Here is a 20487-nt window from a genome sequence, read left to right as displayed (position 1 = left end):
CACATGTAATATTTAATTAATGTAATTTTAATAAAACGTAATGATTTTCAAACTTTTTAACCTATATTTTACTCTAAGGATATTTAGTCAGTTATTAAAATAAAGTTGTTAAAAACTGTAAGCTATGTATGCATTGCTTTTAGACAATCCTTTTCTCACTGAACCAAGAAGTGAATTTACACTAACATATAGCATTTACATATTTTATATATTCATTTATCTATATATAGATATAGTAATTGATATAGTACGCTATCTATATATAATTATTAGAGGTATTATTTAATTACATTAGTATATAATATTGAAATGTATAATTCGGTTGTGCATTTGTGAAATATTTTCAACGAGCTTTGAGGTCAAATTGTCCCTTTTCAACATAATTAATTACCTTTATAGGGGCTTATGATAAGATTTTAAATTACTTTATTAATAAAGTTGTTGCATGTAATTTCTTTTTTTTAAAGAAGTATTAAAGTATAATGCAGGAATTAGAAAGTGTGAACAGTAAACACAAGCAGAGACAAAACAATAATATAGTCATAACTGATTTTTTAAGGGAACTGTTCAGCAAACATTGTGTGGCGTCATCGGTGCTCAGCCAATCGATCAGTCCGAGGTTGCAGCTCTGTGGTGGAGGGAGGAATATTTAATCCACGTGGTGCGTTCCAGAGTAATTTGGAAGTGTAAAGTTCCGAGTTTGCAGTCTTATTTTTCGTCTGGAACGACCCGTCAGCTCTGACTTCCAACCGGAGAAGTCGGAGCAACCCCATTAATATCGAGTTAACAATCCGAGATGTCATAAATTAAACTGTAAAACTTGTAATCTGCACTGTCGTGCTCGCTAAATAAACCATAGGCGGAGAACTGAGCAGCTTCTGTGCACAAGTGTGTGTTAAAAACAGTAAAAGTATTTCCCAGTAGTATTAGTGGTGCACAAAAGACTGTAGTTTGCTAAGAAGTAAAAACAAATCCTGTTTTTTCCTGTTTTCCAGACGTTAATACTGGAGTGACGTCACTCCCGATTCATGCGTCCGATTTCCAAGGTAACCTGAACGCGGCATACGATTTAAAACGCATATCATCCTCGAGCACAGAAGCCACGATCAGATGTCAACAAAGCTGTAAGAGTGTGAATATTACCGATGATGTTTGTGCTGAGCACTGACACTTAACGCCGTAAACCAGTATAGGACCCTTAGTGGAAAAATCGGAAGGAAGAAATATTCTGGAGGGAAGAGCGACGTCCATAAATAATGTAAGCAAAGACTACATTGCTTCTGTAGCATGCTGTGAGAAACATGTCATGGGGTTTAGGTATTTTTGAAGTACAGGTGTTATATATTGCTTGGGCTGTTTGAATGAAGACAGAGCCCTGATGCAGACTGCAGAGCCTCACCCCGTGTGCAGATGTTTACATGTCGCCACAGAGCCACACTACGACGTAATTATCAATCCCGTACTGATGCAGCTTCTCTTCACATCCTGCATAAGAGAAATATCCACAATATTTGTGACAGTATTTGTTTATATATTTGTATATATGTATAATATATGCATCTATGGTTTTATTTCGTGGTGTGCGTTTTCAGACGGTATAGTGATTTAGTAAAGTGCTGTCTAATATATAGAACCCCCCTCCCTTTTTTGTTTTATTTAGCTATCATTTGTCACAGACAATCATCCCGGTGTGTCTGGCTGCTCCAGTCACATTAAATTGATTTAATTGGATAATCCTTCACATTATCATCTGTCTGTAAATCCCTCAATCTCTCTCTTACCTCTCAGCTATCCTGTCCGTGTTTGCACACTGTCTTTCCTGTGGTGAGAGGCCACTGATGTTTTATGTTTATAAATAAGCCTCAGCACACTATGTCACACACTGTGAATGCAACTCAGCGTTGTTGCTCACTTATCCGAAAAAGAACAGCAGTGACTGAGATCAGGTTCTTGTAGCCTAACTGTTTTGTTTCTTGTGCTGCATGTCCATTTAATGACACATAATGACCCCTTGGGTGGACTCGTGATAGGTTATTACGTAATTGAGGCGCAGTGTGATTGGCTCTTTAACAGAAACGTCCTGGAGGACTGGGCATGGCTTTGGCCGTGTGTGTGTGTGTGTGTGTGTGTGTGTGTGTAGAAACTGACATGTTGAAACAAACTACCAAAGGAAAAAGAACATATTTTCTCCCATGAGGTTATATGCAAATTTGTTCATTTGCAAAGTATGTTCGATAGCTATCACTACAGTTTCTATTCCATCCTATTATTTTCTTTCCATGTTAAAAGAAAGAATGTTGAATAAACATTTAGAACACATATTAATCATTTTGATTTCCATGAACAGCATTATGGGTTACTTTGTACGATATACAGATATCACTGAATTTAAGCCGTTTTCTACCACACTCCTCTGCAGAAGCAGAAAAAAGAAGGAAAGGTGCACAGCGTGTAGTCGTTATTCTAATAACAGTGTTGTGGTGTGTTGTGTTATTATTGTTGTGGCCTGGTTAGACCAAGGGTGTGATGATTGACTTATGTGGCTTTGATGAGCAGTGGAATAAAGCTAGGCCATTAGAACAAAAGATCCCCAATCTGTGATGTTCAATAATTGATGTGTGTTAATGAATCATCCTCATCATCAGCGTTCTTGCACAGTTTGCTGAAGCACGAAGCCATCTGCCGACTGGGCGTGCTGTAATGTTTGTGTATGTGACACTATCTTAGTCAGCACAAGCAGGTGACAGGTGGTTACAATTTTCTTGAATGTGTTTAAACCCATGTTACACGTGGCCTCACCGCCCTTTCGTAACCTTTTCCCGCTCTCCCTCTTGTTTCTGTATGCCTCTCACCAAAAGGGGATTTATATATTTTTAAACATTCTCTCTAAAAATATCTGGTTACAATTAACATTGACTATTACATAGTGGCTACTATTAATAAGCCATCATACCTGTAGGGCCATTAGGTTGTACATTGCAAAGACAGTACAACAGAAGAAGGCTTATGAAATATCAACTTGTTTATTCATAAAAAATTAATAAGGCTGTTCAGTTCATAACAGATGGGTTGCTGTTCATTTCTCCATTACTCACAACCATAAATCTTGGAGGACACTGGAGGCATTTCCCTGTCTGTGATGCGCTCACAAGAGCATGTTTGCCGTACTAGAGTAATGCCAGACATCCCTGATGGACTGTATATTTGCACTACAGAAAGGAAAATGCGCTGAGTTTATAATGCTGTCTTTTTTGGTGGGGGGTAAACCCACCCCCTCATTCTGTCTTTTTTGAAAAGCACAATGCTCTCATATACCAACTTTGGTCAAACCCACAAACATACCCCGCACTCAGAAGCACCACAAGAATAGAGAAAAGAATGATGAAGCTGTCTTTGCTTGAGGTATCAGCAACCTGCCAGAAACCACTTGAGATTATGCAGTTAGCTGGCATGAGTGGGCACAAACTGGACTCAGTATATCAATAATGTGTCTTAATGTGTAATTATGTAACAAGATGGCCTTGCATTGTGTTTTGACGTTAAAGACATGAAACGTGACTAAAACAGATGAATAATCTCCTATATTTCTTCTCTCACTCTCTATCTCCCAGTTGCAAACCATGAATTATGTGGGTCAGCTGGCGGGGCAGGTGTTTGTGCAGGTCAAGGAGCTGTACAGAGGGCTCAACCCTGCAACACTGTCTGGGTGTATAGATGTCATTGTGGTCCGGCAGCCAGATGGTTCCTTACAGTGCTCTCCGTTTCACGTCCGCTTTGGCAAGATGGGTGTGCTGCGGTCACGTGAGAAAGTGGTGAGATCATAGAGCGCTCTCTAACCTGCACATGTTTAAAATCTATTTTATATTTCACGACAGCTAAATGTAAATTTTAATATATGTAAATTTAATCTGCATTCATTTGTGCAGCGCTATAGTATATTTTTTGAAAAAAAGAAACTAAAACAGTGCATTATAACAGTATATTTAAAACAGGACTACAATCAGTAAAACTCATGAGTCAGTATCTTAATGATAACATTAGGTTATAACAGATTATTATTTATTTTTTATAGCCTAAAGGTACTGCATTGGTCTTCTCAACCTTCCAGTCTGGAGGTTGTCAGGGAATGCTAATGAAGTCTAAGGCATTAGTCTTAATCAATTCTTTTTCTGTTCTGTTCTGCAGGTGGACATAGAAATTAATGGAGAGCCAGTGAGCTTACACATGAAGCTGGGAGAAAATGGAGAGGCTTTCTTTGTTAAAGAGACTGAGAACAAAATGGTGAGTAGTGATTGACAGAGTCATTACTCCTGAATCAGTAAACACACACGAGAATAGCACAGAACATTACTCGCAGATATGAAGGTCATAAAGCCTGAACTAATATACAAGAAGTGCTTGATTTATCACTGTGCTCCAACAGAGCTAAATTATTATTTGCCCTCTTAGGTAGTAGCGATTCTCACTGGTTTTACCACTCGCTGATTAATCTGCAACTACACGTTGTTGTAACTTTAATTGCCAAACTTAAATGTCTTCTCGTCCTGCCCTGACAAGCCCAGAGTAAGAAAAAAGATGTACCTTGACTCACTCGCGGCGTCAGTTTTACCACACAGCTTTAAGGAGTGTAAAATATACTTCAAAATTTCTTAATATTATGAGGTTTTCTATGAATTGAGTACCTTTTTTATTTACACGTGCATATAAAATATCCTAGTGTTGTCATACTTGGGGGAAAAATCCAAGCATAGACCTTATCAACTTGTTTGTAGATAAGTAGCTAAACATTTTAGCAAAACACTAGGCTCAATAACAAGGCACAACAAGTGCTTCTGTCCTCCTGTGGCATCTTCTTGGCAAACACGAGTTTAGCTTCCCAGAAATAAACCATCATGACAAGCAGAAAGCAGAGACAAACACTGGTCAGTCAGACACTAAACACACAGTCGACAGTCTGTCATTGTCTAACTTTGATATGTGGGTGGAGAAAAAGAAATTTGATAGAAATGAATGACTGATTCATATAGTGTCAATTCATAGCAACATTTGCCTAAAGGTGTTTTGTGTTGTTTTGGACCTGTAACTATGTTATACAGGGTGTTTTCTTACTTCCAACAATTAGCCAGGAGCAGGCAACACTTTGTCATTTTCTTCCCATTTCAGCCAGGGAAACAAAGACATTTGTTTTTCAAGTCTAAAAGCTCTTATGAACATTTACGCAGTACAAAAGTGTCATGCGAGGACAGACAGACATTGACTATTGCCAGTGCCAGACACCAGTTTATTTGCTTCCAGGCAAATGGCAACAGATACAATGTTCAACTGATAAATTGGGGCATCTGTAATAGAAACGGCTCACATTATTCAACCATAGACTTTACCCACTGGTTTGCCTCAATCCCCTGAAGCTGAATTTATCTGTCAGATTTTAGCTTTTCATGTATCTGTAATACGCCGTATTACACAGAAGTATTTGCAGCGCACATGCACATACACGTCACAGGAAACGGCATAATCTGGGAACATTCCCTTCTGTTTTGAAACCTGATTCTGTAACGCGATAGGTAACGTCTCATGGGAGGTAGGAGGGAGTATGGGAGTATTTGAGGTTGAGAGGTACTTCAAGGAAGATCTATTGTAGTAAACAACATCTATCAGCAGTCACAATGTTACTCGTGAAGTGGTGAGTAACCAGGAGCTCGCGCTTTCCCCTGGCCAAGAATGAAAAGGAATATGTTGCAATCTGAGAGGTTCTAATTCCTTTTCCGAAGGATTACGTCCATCTAATGCTGCATCCATTACTTACTGTCCATCTTATAGAGAAGCTATTAATAAATCAATACTATAATACCTCTTTCCACAACAGACAAGAAAATAATGGCTTTTAGTTTCAGTCCCACATAGAGTTATTTGCGAATTCGGTTTGACCATGTTTGTCTTATAGTTTTGGTCTCGACTTGAATCCTTTCCCTTAACATAACTCTCTCTCCAGAGAGTGGAAAACCACCGGAGACCTATTTATAGGTCTGCCATTTCACACACTGTATAGTCTGTTACACACAGACTGCCCTCGGAAATTACTGAGACATACTGTACATGTCATGAAAGAGGAGCAGTACAAGGACATAAAACCTCTAGCTGGTAATAGCACATTGGTAGCACAGCACGGTGTGTTTGCCACTCACATGAAGAGGTAAAAGAACAAGCATCATGGGAGCTTGCAGACTGTGTCAGTCTAAGTTGTCACATCTCAAGTCCTAATGTACACTCTGTACACTCTTCATCTGTGTTTCTCAAGGTGCAAAGTTTGCAGGGGTTTGTGCATGATCAAATAAATGCACAAAAATTGAGCCCAAAATTCTCATCTTCATGCTACAACATTAGAAATCTTTCAATACCAGTGCTTTAATAAAAGAAACATCTCCGATGATGTAACTTAATGACTTTGTGCCCTAAAGGGTGACACATAAAGAGAATTATTACTCTCTTTATCTTTATGGCATGTGCATTTAACAACCCTTTAATGCAAATATCACAGATGTAAAACCAAAGTGTTGGAAAGATTTTTACTCAGTAATTGAAGTAATCTTATTTATTACATTGCATTTTGCAGCATATAAACAAATCGCTTTATAGTTGATCTTGTGTGGTTTAAGAACTCTATATTTGTGCACAAATGCTCTTTTTCTAAGGAAATTGTGGGAATAACACTTATTGTTCAGTGAGAAACTGAAATATCAACAGACTGGAGTAAAAAAACAAAAACAATTTAAATACTGGAACTGAAACTGGCTTTAGAGCTGATATTTCCCTCTGAGTATAGAGCTCAGAGTAGATCTGTACTCAGTACTATCCCTTTTCCTCTCCAGTCTAAATGAATTGTGCTGTGTTGGACTGTGCAATGACACGTGAACTGCAAGGCATGTGTGAGTCTGCTCTGTTTGGATCATCCCTTTATCATGCCTCCGCCTCCCCCACTCTCTCTCTCTCTCTCTCTCTCTGTCTCTCTTTATTCTTCTAGCAGCCTCTTGGCAGTGCAACGCTGATGAGCAAATCTCTGTGATTTTGCTAATCTGAGCTCAAATTTTCACCAGATTATTTAGCTGGCTGTTTGGCAGTAGGAATGACCATATCTGTTGTTGCAATATTTCATTTTCTTTTAGAATAGAAAAATCAGCAATCTGCAATATGGACTGCTATGACATTTTGACAGAGAACAAACATATTTGGCCTGGTCATTACCTGCTATACTCAAGGCTTTTTCATCACCCCCAGCTGTAGAGAGGGTGATGGGACCTTAAAATGCTCCACTTTATTCTTGCATCTTGTCCTACATGATTGGATTCTCAATCTATTTTATATTACAACTGTTCTGAGGGCAATTTTTACTTGCTGTTGTGTAATAATTCTTAAAAACTCCAGATATAAATGTCAAAGCTAATGGCTTAAACCAAAGAAGACAATTGCATCATTAAATGTATGAACAAAGAGTTCTCAATAACGCAATAATAATAATTTAAAAAAACAAAAGTAGAAGCACTTTTCATGTCAGTATCAGCAGCTATTATAGATGCTGCGGTCTACACAAGAGATGGTACAGCAGAAAAGACTTGCGTCAAGTATTGCTAATTTCAGACCTTATCTCACTTTCCCTGGAAACAGGAAGTGGTTCCATCCTACCTGGCAACATCACCAATCATGTCAACAGGGCAGGAGTTAATGAAGTCACATCTGGCCAGGGGCAACTCTCGTCACCATGGTAGGCGCCGTTGGAAACAGCGATGTTAGAATTTGTGACAATTTGCATTTTCTTAAACAGTTTTTTATGATACTCTTTCCCATCATATAGACTCCATCCCATGCGGCCCGCTTCCTGTTCAGAATCTGGGACTGCAGCAAAGTGAAGGAGGGTTAACCAAGAAGAGGAGAAAGAGAAAGAAGAAGGCACGGCCAGAGGGAGGTGGAGGAGGCGCAGGACTGAGGAGAGAGGAAAGTGGAGAAGAGTTCTCAGATGATGAGGACATGTTCACTATTGACCTGAGCTCAGATGAGGAAATGGAGGGGGACAGCAGCAGGTGTGTGTGTGCAAGAGAAAGTCTGAATATGTTTGCGTGTATGAAACAGAGAGGGAGAAAGAAAGAGAGGTTATTATACCTGCCAGCCTGGTATTTAACAGGGGAAAAAAACATTTGTTGGTTGTCACAGTGTTGTTTGCGAAGCCGATGAACCACTGCCAATAATTCCTTAACTGTGTTAAGTGGAAAACCTGTGTGTGTTTGTGTGTGTGTGCTTACATTTTTCATGCATGGGTATGTGTTTAAGTGGCTGTTTGAACTGTCTAAAAGCTGGGTGTGTATTTATATCATTTAAATCACAGATTACATATATATATATATATATATTCATATCTGGGCCTATGTCCTCATTTTAGCTTTCACAGCGTTTTAGTAGATAAAGGTGAATGGCTTGGATGTGAATTGAACTGCGATTTGGGGAAGACCTCGAAGGGGCCTGGTGGCGGCTCCCGGGCCAAGCAGATCCCCATGTACTAAATAGAAGTGAAGAAGTTAAAGAATTGAAGAGGGGATGGAGGGTGGGGCACGTAAACAAGAAGGAACTGCTTGTAGAACTGGGGGAACATATATACAGTGGGGCAAAAAAGTATTTAGTCAGCCACCGATTGTGCAAGTTCCCCCACTTAAAATGATGACAGAGGTCAGTAATTTGCACCAGAGGTACACTTCAACTGTGAGAGACAGAATGTGAAAAATTAATCCATGAATCCACATGGTAGGATTTGTAAAGAATTTATTCGTAAATCAGGGTGGAAAATAAGTATTTGGTCAATAACAAAAATACAACTCAATACTTTGTAACATAACCTTTGTTGGCAATAACAGAGGTCAAACGTTTACTATAGGTCTTTACCAGGTTTGCACACACAGTAGCTGGTATTTTGGCCCATTCCTCCATGCAGATCTTCTCGAGAGCAGTGATGTTTTGGGGCTGTCGCCGAGCAACACGGACTTTCAACTCCCACCACAGATTTTCTATGGGGTTGAGGTCTGGAGACTGGCTAGGCCACTCCAGGACTTTCAAATGCTTCTTACGGAGCCACTCCTTTGTTGCCCGGGCGGTGTGTTTTGGATCATTGTCATGTTGGAAGACCCAGCCTCGTTTCATCTTCAAAGTTCTCACTGATGGAAGGAGGTTTTGGCTCAAAATCTCAGGATACATGGCCCCATTCATTCTGTCCTTAACACGGATCAGTCGTCCTGTCCCCTTGGCAGAAAAACAGCCCCATAGCATGATGTTTCCACCCCCATGCTTCACAGTAGGTATGGTGTTCTTGGGATGCAACTCAGTATTCTTCGTCCTCCAAACACGACGAGTTGAGTTTATACCAAAAAGTTCTACTTTGGTTTCATCTGACCACATGACATTCTCCCAATCCTCTGCTGTATCATCCATGTGCTCTCTGGCAAACTTCAGACGGGCCTGGACATGCACTGGCTTCAGCAGCGGAACACGTCTGGCACTGCGGGATTTGATTCCCTGCCGTTGTAGTGTGTTACTGATGGTGACCTTTGTTACTTTGGTCCCAGCTCTCTGCAGGTCATTCACCAGGTCCCCCCGTGTGGTTCTGGGATCTTTGCTCACCCTTCTCATGATCATTTTGACCCCACGGGATGAGATCTTGCGTGGAGCCCCAGATCGAGGGAGATTATCAGTGGTCTTGTATGTCTTCCATTTTCTGATGATTGCTCCCACAGTTGATTTTTTCACACCAAGCTGCTTGCCTATTGTAGATTCACTCTTCCCAGTCTGGTGCAGGTCTACAATACTTTTCCTGGTGTCCTTCGAAAGCTCTTTGGTCTTGGCCATGGCGGAGTTTGGAGTCTGACTGTTTGAGGCTGTGGACAGGTGTCTTTTATACAGATGATGAGTTCAAACAGGTGCCATTCATACAGGTAACGAGTGGGGGACAGAAAAGCTTCTTACAGAAGACGTTACAGGTCTGTGAGGGCCAGAGATTTTCCTTGTTTGAGGTGACCAAATACTTATTTTCCACCCTAATTTACGAATAAATTCTTTACAAATCCTACCATGTGAATTCATGGATTTTTTTTTTCACATTCTGTCTCTCACAGTTGAAGTGTACCTCTGGTGCAAATTACTGACCTCTGTCATCATTTTAAGTGGGGGAACTTGCACAATCGGTGGCTGACTAAATACTTTTTTGCCCCACTGTAGATAAGAATCGGAAGGAGCATGTTTGGAGGTGTGGTCCCGCTCCTGAAATTCCAATACTTTATCTCCAATTAAAATATGTGTTGAAAAAGTACTTAATGAGAGAAGAATATAACACTGAAAACTTTAGAACACGTGCTTCATGAGGACTGCTGTGTCGGTGTAGTTTGATCAGATTTGAATGGCAATAACAAACAGCCCACCTGCTTTCAACAGATTCATATTCAAACATTGCTAGATTTTAATTTGTCTAAGCAAGTCCTGCACAGCTCAAAACAGTGAGAAGGCATCAGAAAAATCAATGTGGTGTGTTTATGTTGAAAACCAGGATCAATTTTCTCTCTAACCGGTGTTAAATGGAATTAAGGTTAGTTTCTGTTTAATAAATAAATAATTTTCTTAAGTGTTTAAAGAGAAGCAGTTTTATGTGTGTGTGCAGGTTTGTGCATGTTTGTGTTCATGTGTGAAGCCCTCTTGGAAACCAGCTCTGCTTGTTGGACTTGCTCCAAGGATTTGTCCGTTTCCCACAGCGCGCACTGTCTCTTTGAAAGAATGGCTCACGGGGTCATCCTTACTGGAGGCATTCCAAGCCTTTTTTAGGAAGTTTGCCACATGATCCTGAAACCCTTAAAGACAAGCAAAAAAAGTGTGTGTGCTTCAAGTCATTCTCTAAATTGTACTTAATGAGTGTATTTCCTTGGCTGGTTTATGATATGCGGTCACAGTCAAACAGCCCACGACATTTCAATTTTCAACAAATAAAAAGACCATACCATAGTTTCTTGGATGTGATACGACTTGCATCGACGCACTGTTTACATAGTAAATACCAGTGTCTGCACTAATGATGAAATAAAATGGTTGTGCACATGACTGACATCTCACTGGATGTGTGTATTTGTGATCAGACCTGTGTATGGTGATCAGGGATTGACTGCCAATGCCCACATTCTCCCCAGCACTGACTGGACTCATTCACAGAGGTATTTGGATGTAAGTGTGTGTCTGTCACACTGACAGACACACACTTGAACTCTTTAATAAACTCTTCTCATGAAATAGCATATTGCACATTTTAATATGTTTTTTTGTCCTCATGATAATTAGATGGAATCACAATTCACTGTCTTTCATTCTCTCTTTTCTTCCCTTCTCTTTTTTTGTGTTCTTTTTCTCTTTTATTCTTTCTGTAGTAAATTGATTAAGAAGACTCTGTCCATTCCTCAGCCCTGTGGTCTATCCATCTCCTGTCCTCAGCAGTCCTCTCACTTCTCTTCTCCTACTAGGTATCACCTTAGATTCCACCCTCTCTGAACACTAAATATGAAATAATGCACTAATTTTAGTGCATTATTTATGCAATAAAAATTTGCACAAAGAATGATACATTTTGTAACTTTGTAACTTTGAAACTGTGAAGTACCAGACAATCCAAAACAAATGTTTGACTTTAACTTTTCCAGTAGCCCAGACGATTCGCAGTCATCAACACCAAAGAGTGACTCAGAGCTAACAAATCCATCTAAGGACAACCCTGAGATGCTATGGACCTGGGGGGAGTTACCACAGGCTGCCCAGGTACATAACCACACATGGCATCACATGAATTGAGTCTGTTGGCTTTGCCTTTTGGGGATGGCAGCATTAAATCAACTGCATGGTCATAAAATACAATATATACATATAACTGCATGTTGTAGCTGTTTACTGTGTTAAGGTGTGAAGGTAAAATAAAGTGTGCAAACAATGAAAACTGTCCACCGCACCCATTATTAGCACTTCTCGTGCTGCTTTTTTTGTTTTTTCATGCTTCTCGCCTTTGGGTTGTGCTCCACAGTTGCTCCCTTTACTACTCACGCTGATCCACTTTGTGTATCAGTCGACACACAGCTTCATCAACATTAGGCTGCACACTGTTAGTTTCTTGGAGGACTACACTAAAGTATGTCTGCATAGGTTGCACACCCAAAGTCAAACAAATGGACACAAATGTGCTGATTCTGAACTGATTCCACCTGCTGATCAGAACCAACAAAGCCATATCTATTTTATAAGTAATGTTAAGACTTCAGCCTGTATGAGTGGAGAAAATGAAACATGACTAAGGGGTGGGGTTAATAAAATGTATGTAAGAAAGCAAATATTGTCTGAACTGACTGTCTGTTTTTCTTTTACAGCCATCTTTCCTGACCGCCCACCAGAAGCAGGATTCTGCCGCTGTTGTCTCCATACCGGTGTCTTCTAGCACTCACTTCCGAGCCATCAGTGACATGGGAACTCTGTGCAGTCCAGTGCCACCACTGGACAAAGACACAGAGGAAAACAGAAATGGACACATTGTCAGAGAACAAGGTAGAATAAAACTTTGCACTGAATGTACAAATATCTAAAAGCAGGATAAATTTGCACAGCGTCACATTAAAATGCTTTGAGAAATGCTGTGTTTTTTCCTTTAGAGAGAGAAGTGAAAAGTGTTGGGCCGTCATGTGTACAGATGGAGAGTTTGACAACATGCTCAGTGTCTCAAAGAATTCTTCCTGATCATTTGGAAGATAGCAGGAATAGTCCCATCAAAAGGACCGATTCACCGTCCAAGAGGAAAGGTACTGTTTGAGTTTTCTGCTCGTAAACAATGGATATCTTGATCTCAGTGTGTCTAAATTTCTGTTTCCTCTTTTATGCACTGATAAATGTCTCTTCTAGAAAAGAGAAGTCAACACCTGGGTGCTGATGGTATTTACCTGGATGACATTACAGAACTGGAGCCTGAAGTAGCTGCTCTTTACTTTCCTAAAACGTACGTACAGCATGTGTTGTAGCACCCTCTGGTGGCCATATTAGGGATCACAGTATTTCTTTCCACTGACACACAGAGCACAGAATACTTTATGGATGATTTTTGTATAACATTAGGGTTTTTTTTTTCAATAACTAAGCACTTGCTTCACTGTAAGTGCTTATAATAGCAGATTATTTGAACTTGATAGCATGAAGAAGATTAATGAGGTAGCTAGGTTACGAGAAAGAAGGAGACCTTCTTTCAGTTGTATTTTTGTCACCACATGGTAACAGCCATTGAACTTCTTTATAACTAAGAGAAGACAGATATTCCTCCTCTCAAGGTCTTCGAAAACTCCAATTTCCAAAACTGAATTTAGCCTTGAAGAACTTGAAGTGTACTAAATACATTTTAGACCATTGTTTACATAGTATATGGCATGATAGTATGAAGAATTACTGTGTGATCCATGTGTGTGTATTTTTCCCTCCACAGTGACGGAGGCAGCAGCTCGATGAAGGGGGACACTGAGATGATGGTGGGTGTGCGGAGCGCTAACCAATCCCCACAGTCAGTCGGCAGCAGCGGGGTGGACAGTGGCGTGGACAGTTTGGTGGATCAAGTGTGTGATCTACCTCATGTTGCTATCTCTTTGTGTGGAGGACTCACTGATAACAGGGAGATTACAAAAGGTGGGACAGGGAATGATGATGTTGGATAATAATAGTGAAATAATGTGCATGAAATATTTGCAGTTGTCGAGATAAAGCTTATATGAAAGAAATTAAAAACAACATATTATATTTTTTAATTTGAAAACTTTAACAATATTCATAAATAATGTTGCAGGTCTGTTCGCGTTTTACATATTTTAAACAGAAATAAATTGATTTTTAAGATTTCACACAGTTAGATAAAAATAAGTTATTATATGAAAAAACTATCTTATCAATCAGATCTTTTTTTCTCATTTGTTCTTGCCTCTGTCTGTTCCTGCTACAGAGCAATTCATGGAGAAGGCTGTTTCCTACCAACAGTTCTCTGAAAACCCTTCTATTATTGATGACCCTAACCTTGTGGTCAAGATAGGAAGCAAGTATGTACTTCTACTGCTCTTTATTTGAACTGAGCGTCTGACATATACAAGCTTTTTTTTTTTTTTTTTTGCAAATATGTAAGCTATCCTTTGCCAGTAGATGTCTTTAAGAATGAACGGGTGCATAATAGCTTCCTCTGTCACCTGTTGTAGGTACTACAACTGGAACACAGCTGCTCCTGTCATGCTGGCCATGCAGGTCTACCAGAAACCACTGCCACAGGTAAGACCACCACAGTGATACACAAGTATTTACTCCTGATTCTTTCCATTCGACATGAATGCCACAAATTCTGCCCTCTCAAAAACTGTGAAGACGGACCTTTACGTTTTGTTGTATTTAATCAATAAAATGTGTAAATGAAGAGTTTTGTTTTTTGTCTGAAACAATGTGTAAAGCCACATTTTGCTTTGATGAATATACATTACTTTGGCTACTATCTACTGTTGTATTCAATATTGTTATTTGTTATATGGTGTGTTTGTTGTGTTGCAATGTTATGGACCACCTTTACTCCAGAGCATTTCTGGCATTTTACAATTTATCCTTAATCTGTTTTTTTCCCCCACTCTGGTTCACTATTGTTGTTTGCCAGCCACCTCTCATTAATACAACAAAATAACACCAACTGAAATGTGTTCACACTCATTCCTTGTTTCAATAATCAATATTTCAAAACTAAGTGAAGATTTAAATGTTTTCACTTTATCCCAAGTGAACAAAACTTACATGCTACCGATCAAAATTACTCGACACATGGGAGAGCTTATAGCATATTTGCCAGTCCTATATCACAGTGAACTGTTGTGGTAAATTCATTGACCTAACACTTGATTAATGTCATGTCTTTGTCCCCCTTCTTATTTTTCCCTTTTATTTAAATCCATTCTTTCTTTCACCATCCACCCGATGTTTATATTTACCAAGTGTTGGTGTTTGAGTTATGTGTTTTCTGCTTTTGGCTTCTTCTCATACTGCCTCCCTGGTCTGTTTGGCTCCAGTCCTACCCAGCCTGTATGATGTTTTCTGGCTTTGCTTATGTGTTGGTCGGGGCATGACTTTATCTGCCTGCTTTGTTGCTTTATCATTGTTACCCTTTCCGTCAGCCTCTCTTTTTCCCCATATTTTCACTTGAGTCCAACCATGAACATCATCTTCCTTTTCATTTAATCTAGCATCTGCTATTTTTCTATTTGCATGTCTTATTGTTTTCAATTCTAATTGTTTTACAAGCAAGTTAGCAGGAGTTTAGTGTGGTTTGTCATATTTTACTTTGCCTTTTAGATTTTCTTTTTGTGCTTTCTTGTGCTCTCTCTTTTTTGTCAGCTTTAAGTTACATTTTCGGTCAGTTTTGAGTTGTATATGCATGATTGTCTCCAGGCATCGGTGGAGAACATTATGAAGGACAAGATGCCAAAGAAAGGAGGACGCTGGTGGTTCTCATGGAGAAGCAGGAACAATGACTATAAGTCAGTAAGTGCACAGATAGATATGCAGATGATGAACTTGTTTATCTACGATTCACCGTATCATTTACTGGACATTAGGAAGAACGGGGAAAGGATTAGTCAAATTTCTTCCTTGGGTCATACATGTGACCTTTGACCTTTTTGTTCCTCAGGAATCAGTGACAGAAGCAGCTGGAGACCAAGACGAGACTTCCATAACAATGGCCCCAGTAAACAGGTAACGTTAGATTTAAAACTGTGTATTTTTCTCTCCGCACCTATTGACATATTTTTTCCTACTTGTTTAATCTTATATGAGCATTTTTGTCTTGTATAATTCAGGCTGAAGGATGAATCATCCTCAAGTGATGAAGACCACAAATCATCCAGTCAGATATCAGGAGTCTTTCAGTCAGAGCCCCTTGAGAGTTCTGGTGGCATTTGTTACAAGAAGACTCTTCGGCTCACGTCAGAGCAACTGGTACAGTGTTTGTTTCTACACTTGCTTTTATTGACATCAACAGGAATACAAATTACCTTATTTAAGATATTTTGCTCATGTGGTTCACTACATATAGAAGAATCTGTACAGTAACAAACAATAATACACTGTCTTTAATAAGACCATCTGAAAGTTTAAATTACTTAGCAGTCGAGGCAAAGTGAAAATAGAAATACGTCCAAAACCTCAAGAAAACTTCTCAACCTTCCTCATCTGTGTGTTTACAGGCTAGCCTGCAGCTAAGGGAGGGTCCTAATGAAGTGGTGTTCAGCGTGACCACTCAGTATCAAGGCACGTGCCGATGTCATGGCACAATCTATCTTTGGAGCTGGGATGACAAGATAGTCATCTCCGATATAGATGGAACCATTACAAGGTGTGAAATAACACTTAGTGGCCTACATCCTGTTCAGTTCTATCATATTACCAGCAGGAGTCAGACTTTACACAGTTTTTGGGTTCAAAGGGACAGCTTTATTCTGTGACGTTGTCTGTCTTACATTACGCTGTAGATCAGACACTCTGGGCCACATCCTCCCTACGCTGGGTAAAGACTGGACACACCAGGGTATCGCACGGCTCTACCACAGAGTCAGCCTGTGAGTGCTGCTTATTGTCCTCCAGCTAAAATACAGTATGTTGGGGTGAAGCACAATGCTATGTTTCTGTCTCTCATATTTTCTTTTGTTTGTTACAGAAATGGATATAAATTCATGTACTGTTCTGCAAGGGCCATTGGCATGGCTGACATGACAAGAGGTTACCTCCACTGGGTCAATGAAAGGGGAACCATGCTGCCAATGGGCCCAGTGCTGCTCAGCCCAAGCAGTCTTTTTTCTGCCTTGCACAGGTCAGATATAGAGCAAGGGGTAGAAAAATTCTACTCTAGATTATTTTTGGCCATTAACACAAAACCTAAAATATTTAGTTGCAGGTAATAATAGGTAACCTTTATTGTTTTTGCATATTTAAACTACGGCAAAAGTATTTACTCTGGCAAGTTAGTGGTTATTACTTAGATGTACCCTTTGAAAAAAGTTAGCTGAGGCAGATTTACAATGAGGACAAAAAAAAAAAGAATGTTCAACATTATGTTGTGTTTAGGGAGGTGATTGAGAAGAAGCCCGAGAAGTTTAAGATCGAGTGTCTCACAGACATCAAGCACCTTTTCTACCCAAACACTGAACCATTCTACGCTGCTTTTGGCAACAGAGCTACGGTGAGAATACTGCGCTGACATCCGCAGTGTGGATTACTCGCTCATATTTTGGCCTCAGTGATTTTTAAAGCATGCTGGTTGTTTGTGTTATTTCAGGATGTCTATTCCTATAAGGAGGTGGGCGTTCCACTTAACAGGATTTTCACTGTCAATCCTAAGGGGGAGCTGGTGCAGGAGCATGCCAAAACAAATATTTCCTCGTAAGCTATATGCCTAGTTGCTTTTTGATTTTCATCAGTCTCGTGTGCATGGCCATGTTTTGATGTCTGCATTCTGCCTTCTAACAGGAAAAATGACAAAAGTCTTGTGTTTCTTTCTCAGCTATGGCCGTTTGTGTGATATGGTGGATCATGTCTTTCCGGTCTTTATGCAAGGTGAGGAAGCAGACTTCCCTCACTCTGATGATTTTGACCAATGCAATTACTGGAACAAAGTACTTCCTGAAGGCACTATTGAGGGAGAGGAAGACCCACAGCCAGCCAAGATGAGCTGAAGAAACTGCTGAATCGAGCATGAAGCAGCTTTAGCATAAATGTGAAGATGAATGAAGCCATCAAGCTTTTCCTAATATGGTAAATCAAGATGGCTCCTTAACTCACAGGTGATACTTAAAAAAATAACTGAGTACCAATTCAAAGGAAATGAATGTTTTTTTCTACAGTAAACACAAAGAAACAAGCTGTGCTAACATTTAGGAGTGATAACGAAAGTAGTCAGGGAGACGGAGATAAAAGCAGAGGACTAAAAATGGCAACCTTAGGATCAATTGCTAATGAGACTGCTGAGTGAAAAACAAAGCAAGAAAAGAGATTTAAAAAACAAACAAACAAAAAAAGCAAAACCAAAATAATTCTGTGATGAAATTCAGCAGCTGGTTGGGAATTAAACTAACTCACATTTGCAAGTGTTCTGACTCTAATGCATACACATAGTAAACCTTGCAAACAGCATGAGTATAATATTTCTTTAGATTTTTTGTTATGCTACAAAATGTTTCTCAAAACATGTTTGTTGGTTCTCTAAAGGCACCAAGACAGAACTAACTGATTCCTTCGACTGGTTACCATTCTTGCCTTTAACCTACACCCATCATGTATATTCCAAAGGATAACAATTAGTAAATCAACTATTTCAACTATTGCCTAAATAGCAGACAATAAAACATAAATTGCCAATTTAGTTCAGCTTTTGAAATGCTAGATGGGCCCTTTGCTGCGGTTTCTGTTCTGCTCGTAGCATGCAGTATTAGTTGTACTTAAACTACAACTTTAAATAAGATTCTACCTAGCTATGTGGCTAAAGGTTGTCTTCTGACCTCAAGTACAGTGGACATTTTGCACCAGAAAATGCAGACTATATATGGTAAAACCATCCAGAACATGCAAAAATAGCACAAATAGGGTATGCAAAAATCTCCTGTGCCAAACTCCTTTGCAAAGTAAAGCTAAGCGTGTGGTCTTTTGACCGTGCTACTGTGAAACATGTGGCCATGGCACATATTATAGTCTTCAGTGACTATATTCAAGACAAGTGCAAGACAATGCAATGAAATTCTGTCTGTTTCTATCTATTGTTTTTAAATGTACAAAAAAGGACATTCTGTAATATCGTACAATGTAATATACAAATCTCTCTACTCATTCGAATAACTAATGCCCATCAATGCAATTGCTTCATAAGCTAATTTAACACTAAGTATATTTTCAGTTTTGTAATGCAATATGATATATTGCACAGGTTAGTGTACTTCATGTAAAGCACTTATCTGTCCTGCAGAGGGAAAGTAAAGGAAGAGTATTCAGATTCTGTAAAGTTTTTGTATGAAACATGCCTATTTTTTGTAGTTTGTACATACGGGGGTTTTTTGTCTGTTATCAGACGTTTGTATTTTCATCACTTATCTAATAACATCCACTAAACAACTTTTATGCCTAATGTAAACCTCTCTTTTAATTTATATTACTTAAAATGGGAAAACCACTGCGTATGGTGTTAACATAATTTTTGTGACCGTACTATGATACAAGTTCTTGTGAATCAGTATATTGTCTAAAATACCTTGATGCTGGTGCTCATTCAAATATTCACACCCATTTTAAGGCCTCAAGGAAAATCTCTTTTTAAGTCAACTAAGAGGTGCCATTTTCATCACGCAACCACTGAAGCAATAAATCAACACCCAGTTGTTTTAGTGCTGCCTGTGGTTTGAGGCGTTAATGGCAACCAAGATAAAACCTCAACTGTTTACAAAAAGAGATATGTTTCCACTGCCTAACTGGTTTTAAATCGCATAAAGATTTATTCCCAGAGTACTTCATTAGATTTTTAGTTTGAAATTAACAAGTATATTTTTAGTACACAAGTATTTGTTCATGTGTCTTGTACTGAAATACCAGAATGCCAGAAACAAATCTGACTGATTGTGATTCACCTGGTTATACTGTCACTGTTTGTACATATAACAGATACTCTGTGTATTGTGATTAACTTAAAAGAAAGTCAGGAATTTATTTTTCATTTAATGAAAAACTGTCTTTGGGAAGTCCAGTGTAATTTGTGCCAGAGGAAAAAGATGCTCAGAACGCATGCTCTTAAGTAATGACTGTTGTGTTGTTGCCTGATCTTTTGAGGAGGCATGTTGCTCTGAAAAAGAAGAAAAAAAGGAGATGAGATCATTGTGTCAAAATTCAAATTTTGCTTTCAGCATTTTTAAAGAAAATCCCATTTGGTGATTGCTAATTTCTTTCTGTGAAAGATTCATTCAAACTGTTGACTAGTTTTCACTCTGACTCTGTGTTGATTTAGATGATTACTTTGCTGCTTCCCATGTAAATGTTATGTTTTTGGCTCTAAGCAACAGGCCACCAGTATCCAGTGCAAACCATTGTTAACATTGTAATTCAATCTGTACAATGGACACATCTTTAATAAACTTAAAGTTAATATTGATTTTGTGTTACACTTTTTTGACTCTGCATGCAGTGCTTGATTGTTTTCTTGCGTAAGTTCCTAATTCTTCCTTTAACCTCAGAAATTTGCCTATAGGCTCCTCATAATGCTTTCTTTAAATTTGTACTTTTTCTTTTATTGAACTGTTTTTGGTTCTATATTATAATATACTAATTTTGAGAGGCAGAGCTCATGAGTGTGCTGCAGTAAAATAAAAGTTATTCTACCACAGACGGGAAGTG

At 39.0% G+C, this 20487-nt stretch overlaps 1 protein-coding gene across 2 annotated transcripts; it reads left to right on the top strand.

Moving 5' to 3' along the window:
- The first annotated feature begins 1084 nt into the window (after positions 1-1084).
- Positions 1085-20208, top strand: lpin1a (lipin 1a). Of its 2 annotated transcripts, XM_085368940.1 has the most exons (24): positions 1085-1258; positions 3612-3812; positions 4186-4281; positions 7663-7759; positions 7850-8075; positions 11160-11234; positions 11445-11537; positions 11715-11829; positions 12429-12603; positions 12708-12854; positions 12955-13048; positions 13526-13722; positions 14033-14126; positions 14280-14349; positions 15055-15141; positions 15508-15600; positions 15749-15813; positions 15918-16056; positions 16305-16453; positions 16590-16676; positions 16775-16927; positions 17182-17296; positions 17393-17496; positions 17618-20208. In XM_085368940.1, the coding sequence occupies exons 2-24, from the start codon at positions 3621-3623 to the stop codon at positions 17787-17789; spliced, it is 2835 nt and encodes a 944-aa protein (XP_085225066.1). In that variant the 5' UTR covers positions 1085-1258; positions 3612-3620; the 3' UTR covers positions 17790-20208. The 2 variants fall into 2 exon arrangements, with proteins under 2 accessions (XP_085225066.1, XP_085224981.1); XM_085368855.1 differs by lacking the exon at positions 15055-15141.
- Positions 20209-20487: the final 279 nt, after the last annotated feature.

Source organism: Diplotaxodon limnothrissa, linkage group LG1 (genome assembly GCF_057381915.1).
Source record: "Diplotaxodon limnothrissa isolate DT_005_m linkage group LG1, D_limnothrissa_male_GT1.1, whole genome shotgun sequence".
Taxonomy (NCBI): Eukaryota; Metazoa; Chordata; class Actinopteri; order Cichliformes; family Cichlidae; genus Diplotaxodon; species Diplotaxodon limnothrissa.
The sequence above is the reverse complement of the archived record's forward strand: the minus strand, read 5'-3'. Positions and strand labels throughout refer to the sequence as shown.

What these genes read in the sequence shown, in the direction of transcription:
- lpin1a (XM_085368940.1), top strand. Translation starts at nt 3,621, where the DNA reads ATGAATTATGTGGGTCAGCTGGCGGGGCAGGTGTTTGTGCAGGTCAAG. An exon ending in GCTCCAGTCCTACCCAGCCT is followed by an intron (nt 15,142 to 15,507) that starts GTATGATGTTTT and finishes GATTGTCTCCAG; the next exon opens with GCATCGGTGGAGAACATTAT. An exon ending in CTTTTGGCAACAGAGCTACG is followed by an intron (nt 17,297 to 17,392) that starts GTGAGAATACTG and finishes GTGTTATTTCAG; the next exon opens with GATGTCTATTCCTATAAGGA.